Genomic DNA, 9,849 nt, shown 5'->3' with positions numbered 1-9,849 from the left:
GGAGTCTCCCACCCCCAAATAAAATAATGACAATGCTGAGTATTGTCATTGCTAGGCAGCTACGGAGGTGGTTTCTTTTGTTTGGTTATTTTTTAAAATAAAGTCTAAAATCAATTTAAAATTGATTAGCACAACTTCAGGGACAGGGAAAACAAAGACTTCAAAGGTCAGCCTTATGAAAGAATTAAGACCTAAGAATTGGAAGATCAGTAAACACTGTAAATTTTTCAGGGCAGGAATCCTGATTTCCATTAGGCCTGATTTTGAAGCCCTTCCTCGCACTGAATAGTTTTGTTGATTCTAAAGGGACTATTTGTGGATTCAACACAAACAAGAGTATCCCAATCTAGCCCTTTATGCACAAAAGGTCTTAGCACACAATGGGCAATGTTGCAAAAAAGCCTTAAAGACTAATGTGAGGCAATAAAGCCCAATTTTCAAAGTTAGGCATATGCAGACAATTGTGATTGACTTAAGTATGTGAATGCCCAATATGTGAGCACATATCAGGTATTTGCCTCTTCACAGGGCCAGTACAAGTTTCTGCACATACCTGACTTTGAAGATCAGGGCCATAACAGGACAGCCCCTATATCTCTGTTGCCATCACATGGACAGAAAAAACACACCTTTACCTTCTTAGGTTCAAAGAGATCATGGCCCACTGTCTACAGGAGATTTGGTCTCACAACAAGGATCCCCTAATCAGTCTTCTCAAGGCAAGGGGAAGGTGGTGGTGGCGGCAGCAGCCAGCATCATATTTCTGAACAGATATAAAGACTCATTCTACCATTTCCCATGCCTGAACCAACCACAAACATGAGTTTTGTATATTTTAGCATAAAAAGGACTAGTACTTCCACTGGTCAACATTGCAACAACCAGTTTTTCCAGCCATAATCCATAAAGCACTCTGCAACCCAAAGTGCTATCCTGACGCCTCACAACTGGAAGAATCTAAGTCACCTCCCAGATGTGCTGTAGAATGGCAAACCACCACACACAAGCCCTGGCCAATCAGCCTCAAGGAAAAACATTCTTCCTTGACCCCATACATGGCTGTCAACAAAAATCCAGCCCACTGACCAAGATCAGTCTGTGAAGCCAGGAAACACATAAAAAAAAAGTAGACTTACCACTGACACCCCTCACATTTTGGGTCCCACCTGAGTTCTCCCTCTCAGGCATATCTTCATCAATTCCTCCTTCAGCAGCTCCCTCATCTAGTCTAGGCTTCCTCTCTTTATAGTACCCAGTTCTCCCCAGCTGGGCTTCATCTTTAATTAGGCCTGGCCCACCCTCCAGGTTCAAACAGGTGGGTAACTTGGCCTCTCCAGCCCACATTAACCATTTTACTATCCTTGTAGTGTAGACATACAGCACAACACAATACAATGATCTCCACTCCCAATCATCTCTGAGTTTTGGCTAAACACTAATAGAAAACAATTAAGGGGTGAATGGGAGAGCAACTACTACAGAGATTGTATGAGAGGGAAACCTTACTACTGCAAGCCGACTCCTCTCCCTCTTGAGGAGAGAGTGAATAGACCTATGGATTGGTGGAAACTGTAACCCTAGTCACAGAGCAGAATTTTCCATGCCCACCAGCCATCTGCTCTGGCCACCAGATTGAAATTTCTGCCTCTCCTATTCGGCCACAGAAGAACTTGGTTTCCAAATGCTATGTTAGTTGCCCACCTAAACAATTCTGGGATCAGAGGGTTCTGGAGCGATGCTACTTTTAGATAATGGATAGAGAGCAACCCTTCTCCTCAATGTCCCTTCATCTACTGACAAGTATACCATTAGATCTAGCCAGCTAGCTGGCCTGCTACTACCCCACCTTCTCTCTCTAGTGGTTCACGTCTGGAGTGCTTTGCAGAGAGTCAGCATGGCTCACCCTCATATAGTCCAAGTTTTGTCAATCCAGCGTTACCAGACATTTGGAGATGGAACCCTAATCTGCCTCTGCAGTGGGCACTCCAAAAGCTTAGGGATTCTGTTAGTCATTTTTCCTTAAAAATGCCATGAGACTTCAAACACAGTTCACCTGGATTTTGTTGTGAAACAAGTTACTATCGATTTTATTAATAAAACCTCTCTGTGAAAACAAGGCCTAGAGCCATTTATCCATTTTATTTTTATCTACACTTTTGCTTTGATTTGACACCTAATAGTCTCTCTATAACTCTATTACACAGTGAACTGATTTTCTCTAGTGAGTCATTGAAAAATTGCATGGGCAATTTCCGTGTGGTAAATTATACACTATTTTCAAAAATACATGTAACAATTTATTTACTTAGTCTGATTTTTTGTGCAGATACAGTGAACATTTTTTATGAGACAATGAGATGTGATTCATGCAATCGTCTTGGCTTAATGTAGATGGCATTAATTCTCAAGAAAGGCCCTGTAAATGCCAATTGAAACAATCAGCCATAAAACAAAAATGTTTTCCACCTTAGTTTAAAATCACAATAACAATAGTATCCCTATAACAGGATATTTCACAGAAATTCACGACCAGTGGGGTTAATGCTGTTAACTCCTTCCAGCCAGTCATTAATCTCTAGAAAAAAACCCGGATGTTGTTTAATTATTTCTTATTTTAAATCTGGTTGGTTACAATTTTTTTTCTGATGCTATTTTAAAAACAGACAGTCAATTAACCTGCAGGGAGACTAATAGTGTCACACTGAGCACCTCTGAAAGATACTCTAAAGCTAAAAGAAGCCAAGATGATACAGTGGCCAGGAGTTAGGGTGAAGTTTTTCAAAAGTGACCTAATTCTGTCCCATTGAAGTCAGTGGTACAGTTCCAACTGACGTCACTAAGAACAAAATTAGGCCAACGCTGAATGCTTTTGAAAATCGCAAGTTTATTAAAAGCCAGGACAGAGACCTTCCATAGCTTACAGTGCATGTACTCTGCCATGCTGATGCTTTACGTGTGCAGACCTGCCAGTGTGGAACTTCTACACCTCGGTGAATTGCTTCCTTGCCGTGTTTATCAAGGTGTGTTGGAGATTTAAGCTTCTATAGAAATGAAAGCAAAGTAATACTGTCAAGTTCTGTTCTTGTATTTTAGTAACTTGTTTAATTAGCTCGTGGACAATGATTTTGCTTTCCATTGGCTGTATGCAAATCATTAGAAGCTGCATTTTTAGATGGATACCATAAAAACAGATAAAAGATTATTTTGAAAATATGACTATGCAAAGAAGAATTACAACAGTGTGCAATTTAACTTTAAACACCGATAAGGATTTTAAAAAAACACAAATTAGGCTTATTTGCAGTAAATCTGAAAATATGAATTGTGATGGTGAAGGATACAAACAAAATATCTGGTTTTATACAAATATTTAAAAAATAAATATAATCTTTTTCTGTGAGCTTTTGATACGAAAGACAGGCTAAGGGTTCACATGATGATCAAATTACAAAGCATCTTTCAAATATCAAACAAACCATACATTAACATAACAAGTAAGCAACAGATAATTACAGTGGCAAAACAACACTGTCGGAAGTGATTTTTTCTTTAAAATGTTGCAACATTCCATGTCATCAGACAAGGGACCAGGCCTGTGAAGCATATTGAAAGAAATTGTGTGAAGCACAGTAATCAGAGTTCACTTTTTTTTGCTTGGTCCTATCACTACATAAAATAAAACATTCAAACACTGAGGGTAATGAGTGAAATACAATCAAATACACAAAACTTTGCTGCAAAATAACACATTTAGCTGCATTAACTACACAATCGAGAGATGATCACTTGACTATAAAAGTATCACTTAAGGTCTTTCACAAGAAACATTTCAGAAATTTCCCAAGCCTATGAAGCACAGTTTCATGCAGTTTTCTCTATTTCCATTTTCCCACCCGTCTTCATTTATATGGCAGCTGCTCCAAAGCCCTTTGCAATCAATGAGAAAACCTCCCATCAACTTAAATATGCTTTGGATCATGTTGTTAAGGCTCAGTCATTTAAGTGCTGCCTATTGAAATCACATGTTTAAGGACTCATTTTAGAAAAACATCTCTATTCTTGAGACCACTTAAGCACATGCATAAGTGCTTTCCTGAATCCAGGCCAAGTATTGTTCTGAACAGGGATGGACTTAAGCATGCACGTAAGTGCTATGCTGAATTGGGGCCAGAGTGCACTACTCCAAACCTCCAGATCTCACAATGGCATACTTCAGCAAATAAGCCACTCTCCATTTTATAGCTATGTGTATTTGAAAGATGATCACATCTAATCTCTGTCTTTTTTCATTAAGTTCAGTTCGATGTCTTGGTATCTAGGGAAAGTGATTCCATGCAGACTAGAAAGGAAACATGTAGGGCTAAATCAACACATTTATTGCATGCCAAGTTATAGTTCACTGCATTCTCATTTCTGTTTGCACACACAGTACTATGAAAACCTGAAATGATTTCACCAGAAACAAATGAGGTACACACAAAAGTTGGTTAACAGACAGAAGCAAGTGTATTCATAAACCAAACAGCCCTAACATTCAATAGCTTTAATACTCCATTACATTGTTTCATACAAATTAGAGATGACAGACTTCTTGTCAATCCCCTGCCAATTCAGGAAGTTCTCTCTTTGCTAATTCATTCACTGGAGCTGATTGGCAACTGACAACTAAATGAAATAGAAATAACTAACCAGATGTGCCAAGGGAGAGTTCCCTCTGCAACAGTGAAGTACTGATTTCCTTCTGCAAAGGGCTGAGCTCCCTAAGCTCCGTTTGCTTAAACGGGAGTTGGTGGAGCTCAGCTCTTCATAGGATGGGGCCTTTAGTGGTATAGTAAGCATGGTACTCTTCATTTTCCTTTAATCTACTGCTATTGAAACCACCCTCACCACATTCCTAATGCACAGTGAAAACATCACAACTGCACTGGTAGTTGGAACTGGCTCATTTCAATTTTTTTGGACATATCCCAGAAACTGGCCTGTTAAGCAATAATAAAATGACAGTAGATTAAGAAATGTCTTTAGATGCTGCATCACTTTTACCCTCATTCTAGCAGGTAGGAGAAGCTCTGAGCTCTGAAAAGGTTACCCCGTAAAAGAAATCTGACAACGTCAGTGGCAGTCTTTCAAATTCTCCTGATCATTTCTACATTCTATCAGCTAAATATTGAAATAAAGTTTGCATTTAACTGTGTCCATCAATACATTTTCCCCCCAGAATCACTGGGTTCGTTTTTTTTGGCCTTTGATTCTTCATTGAACTCAGAGGTCAAATGCAGTTTTCAAATTTCACATGAGTAGTTCCTCTGGCCCAAATCCTCAAAAGATGTTTAGGCTCCTAAATCCCATTGATTTCAATGGGAGTTAGGCACCTACATATTTTTCAGGATCTGGACCTCTGAATTCAGTGTCGAATTTATATCAAGCCATATTGTTTCTTGTACCAGCGACTATAAGGATACAGTATGTTTCTGAGACACATCCAGAGAAGGTATGCTATTCAATAGAACTCTCTGGTCTTCCCCTTTAAAATGATAAATCTTTGTCTACTTCAAGCTATCAGTTATTTTCTTTATGCTTTGTGGAGGTATCCTCTGACACAGTGAAGTCTTCACTAAGGTCCATCTATAATAGACAACTCCTTGTCCCATAAATCCCCTTTAAAGTATCCTCAAGGACTCTCTTGTTTGACTTTTAGTTAAGGAATTCTTCAATTACACAGCTGACTTTTGTGGGTTAGCTTGAGACCAGTTTCATTGTCTATGAAAGGTCAGAAAGCAGAAAGGATTGTACTTTTCTGCAGTGAAGACAAAATTATTGATGATGTAAAAGTGCTAATTAATTTAGCCAGCCAACAAGCAGTGAGCTCAGTCTGGAAAGTCCACCACTTGCACAATATCCACTAATGTCAATGGGACATCTGAGTGAGGAGGGGGTGCATGACAGGGTCCTATGCTTTTTAGGGATGTGTCGCACCATGGAGAATTTCCTGAAATGCATAATCATTTTTCTTTCTCAACACCACACATTTCCAATTAAACATACAATTGTTACAATAGCCATTATGAAACAATTCATATTATAAGTGTACTAAAACTGCTGCTTTTTAGTGTTGGCTCCGAAGGAGACACACAGAGACAAACAGAATCAATAGAAGCACTACCATTTTGGATTAACCAGTAAACAATATGGGTTTCTGATGAAATGAAGGCGGCCATGCCCTTTGCTCTGAGGGCTGGAGTTGGAAAGTAATGCCTCTGAATGTCATGTGGCAGTGGCAGAATTTGGGAGAACAATAGCTAGCCCCAAGTCCTACAAACTCTACTGAGCACAATGGTTTTTACAACTATGAGTAGTCCATTTAAATGAATGAGACTAGTTGGTGGAAGGGAGCAGGAGAGAGGAAGGAGAAGCACCATGTTCAGGGCCAGATCCTGATCTGGTTTAAAGTGGAATAGTTCTGGTGAAATCAGTAGAGCTGCACCAATTTACATTAGTTAAGGATCTCTGCAGGATTTTGCCCTTTTTTTGGAACCCTAGGAAACTACCAATAGCTAAGTAATGATGGAAAAAGTACAAGCATAAACTTAAGCACAAAACTTATGTGATGGTCAGGATCACACCAGTTCAAAATTACTATTGCCTTTGTATAACCTGTCAGTTTCATGCTGCTTTCATTAAGTGCTAATTAAGTGCATTCAGGTTTACATATACTTGTAACCAGTATTATGCAGAGGACAAATAGTTAAATGGACCAGAGGAATATTCCATGCCAACCTCTTTAAAATAGGAATTTATAAAAGTTCAGGTGTTTTTTATTTTTAAAAGTCACTCTGTGGTAGAAAAGGTAGATATGAGAATGATTCAGTAACAGTGGCGCTAAACCTGTTTTATTAAGGCTTTGTTAACTTTGGTGTAAGAGATGCTACAATGTTTAGCTGTTATTCCGTTTAAAAACAAAACTTAAAAGTTATGAAGAGGTGCCTGATTCAGCCATTTAACCACTGGTTTCTCTGCATTTTTGTTAGAGCTGGAAAAAAGAAAGAATTTCAGAAAAAGTATTTTGAAAGTTTCGCCCCTAATTTCAAAAGTTAAAAATTATCTATATAATTGATCAATTAGAGATGGAAAAGTATGAAAATGTCATTCTATTTCCTTTCATTTTTTCAAAAATTTCAATTTTCATGCAAATTTCCGAAATTTTGAGCAGCTCTAAGTCTATATCGTTCACTGAGGTACATTAAACAGTATCGGTGTTAACTTATCCCTTTTCTGAGTTTGTCAAACCTCTGGAATTTATAGGTAAAGGTAGCCAATCCAATAAACGAGATTGAACAAGGCAAAGGCTGTTGGAAAGAAGATTCGAGAATAGGAGTCGATTTTGGCAACACGGATGTGTATTCTTCCTTCTCTCCAAGAACCTGTGCGGCAGTCTTCAAAACAACAAAAAAAGCTGGTGCAGTCTTTGCCTTCGAGGCACTCATATCCATAATCCTGGTCACGCTGTTGGAGGTGATTAATGTTGTTAATTGCTATTAATGTTGATCCAGGACGGACAGCAATTGCAGACGATTTCTAAAGAGAACAATATATAGTTGGTTATAGTCAGAGAGAAAAAAATAACCCTTATGTTTCCCTGGGCGATGTCCAACTACAAATATTTTACAGTACAATACACAGAATTTCATGTTTGAAAAATCAATTTTGGAAACTTTTGCAGTTATGAAACATTTTATATAATTAACTGATGAGGCCAAAGGATCATGAATATTTTCCACATGGTGCAATGCACAGTGGATTGTTCTGTGAGGCAGGAATAAATAGGTTACACAGACAGAGTTAGGTGACCCATCTATAAAGCACAAAGAACATTTTGGAACAGAGTTGCAGCCTGAAATTTGGGTCACAAACTTGTTCACAAGCAGGATAAGAACACTACTACCATAGAAAATAGTGGATTCTCCATCTATTAATGTCTTCAGATCAAGCCTGGATGCCTCTCCGGAAGATATACTTTAGCCAAATAAGTTATTAGGCTCAATACAGTGGTAACTGTATGAAAGTTTAAATGGCCTTTATACACAGGAGGTCAGACTAAATGATCTAATGGTCTCTTCTGGAATTAAAGTTGGTGAATGGTAGACCCAGACAGTTAGGAACCAAGAGCCAAATTCTTCCCCAGCAGAACTCTATTCAAGTCAGTGAAATTGAACCAGTGATTAATATGGCACCATGTGTTAACTGTGTTGAATGGACATGTATCGCACAGAAAGGCAACCTTGCTACAACCTGGTAAAATATGTTATGTAGATAATCTCATCAGATAAGTGATGGAAACCCTATCACCTGATATTATATAATAATAAAATACATAATAAATAATGGACTGTACAAAGGATGTTCTGTTCTACTGTCCTGAATTTTCTTCTTCTTACTCACACTATTTACTTACTCTTTCCTCCTTCTACTAGTCTCCTTATTTTCATGTTATTTCTCACCTTCAGTCCCCTGGTTCCTTTCCCCATCATTCCTCTATCACATGTTTTCCCACTCTTCTTCATTCCCTAGTCTGTCCTCTTTCCAACCTCAACCCCACACTCCTCATTTGTCCTCTCGTTCACTCTCCTTGTTTCTTCCAACCTCAGATTTGGTGTCTCCTTCCGCATCTTTAGGCAGAAAAAAAATAGCGATCCTTCATATTTTCCCTATATAATGCTCATATGTGTTCCCTTTCTTCTTCCAGCACTTTGATTGAGCACCTTGGTATACTGAACAGGAATGAGGCAGAAAGCAATGGAAAGAGATACATTTAGAAGATAGACCAAGAGAGCACAAATTTGCAATGAAAGCATTTATATCCCTAGTACCTGAAAATATGGAAGGGAAACTCTCTGAAAGATTTGTGGGATCACGTGGTGGGGGCAAGCAAACAAACATACAAGATGGCCAATAACAGACATGGGAAGCAAAGTCATTTGGGACCTTGCACTTTTGGGGTGCTGTTTCACCACTTACAAGGCTCTACCTTGAACATTGTGTAGGTCTCCGAGTCCTTGCTAAGAGAGTGATTTGTGCCAGTGCATCCTTGCAGCCAGTAATCTCCTAGAGTTGGTACTGAAGTGGTACAATGGCCAGCAGTCACTGGCACTGTCCAAAGCCTCCAGAAACGTTATTTAAATAATGTATTCTAATATTTTATATCAACTTTACCATAAGCACGGCCATTTTGCAGAGACTGCTATTTCTCATTTTTGGACAGGAGCTAATTTATTATCCTGAAGGAATTAATTGTCTCCAATTTTGTGAAAATACAATACTAACTATATTAGCAATCAACAGTTAGAGGTTTCTCCCCGCATTTCAATTATACAAATAAGGTTTGTTTTTAAATGAGAAATAAAAGCTGCAGTTCAACTTTAATGTTTATTACTACTGTGATACAGGAGGGCCAGGGAGCAGTGGGAGAGTGCTAGAGGGGAAATATATAAGCTCAAGGCTAATTAAGGCGTGGTTCCCTGTAGACTACGGAAGGTGGCTGCAGGTTAATTGGAGCACCTGCAGTCAATTAAGGTCCTGTTAGGAACCTAATAAAACCCCCTGCTTCAGGCAGACAGGGGAGGAGGAAGGTGAGAGGATTGGAGCTTGCAGGTGTGCTGTGAGACTTTGAAAAAATCAGAGAACTGAAGTAAAGGGGACCCTGCCCCAGTAGGGGAGGGAGACTCCCTTCCGCAGCATCTAAGGACGGCAGGTACCCCACCCAAGGGGGAAGAGGGTAAGAACGCACAGGAGTTGAGAGAACGCTCAGAGTAAGGAGCAAACCCAGACCCCTCCCCTTCTTCCCCCCTTTAC

General features: G+C 39.2%; 1 protein-coding gene across 4 annotated transcripts in view; it reads right to left on the bottom strand.

Annotated features, from left to right (window-relative positions):
• Positions 1-3,364: 3,364 nt before the first annotated feature.
• Positions 3,365-9,849, bottom strand: part of GABRG1 (gamma-aminobutyric acid type A receptor subunit gamma1) — an 85,496-nt gene continuing 79,011 nt past the window's right edge. For 3 of the 4 annotated variants that reach the window (XM_084625558.1, XM_084625559.1, XM_084625562.1), the window contains one exon: positions 3,366-7,575. In XM_084625558.1, the coding sequence (XP_084481684.1) occupies positions 7,297-7,575 (279 nt within the window). In that variant the 3' untranslated portion in view covers positions 3,366-7,296. Of the gene's footprint in view, positions 7,576-9,849 lie in introns of all 4 variants that reach the window. The other variant, XM_084625560.1, reaches the window with a different exon arrangement.

Source organism: Lepidochelys olivacea (genome assembly GCF_965140295.1).
Source record: "Lepidochelys olivacea isolate rLepOli2 genome assembly, chromosome: 4".
NCBI classification, from domain to species: Eukaryota; Metazoa; Chordata; order Testudines; family Cheloniidae; genus Lepidochelys; species Lepidochelys olivacea.
Note: the sequence above shows the minus strand (reverse complement) of the source record. Positions and strands in the feature narration are given on the sequence as shown.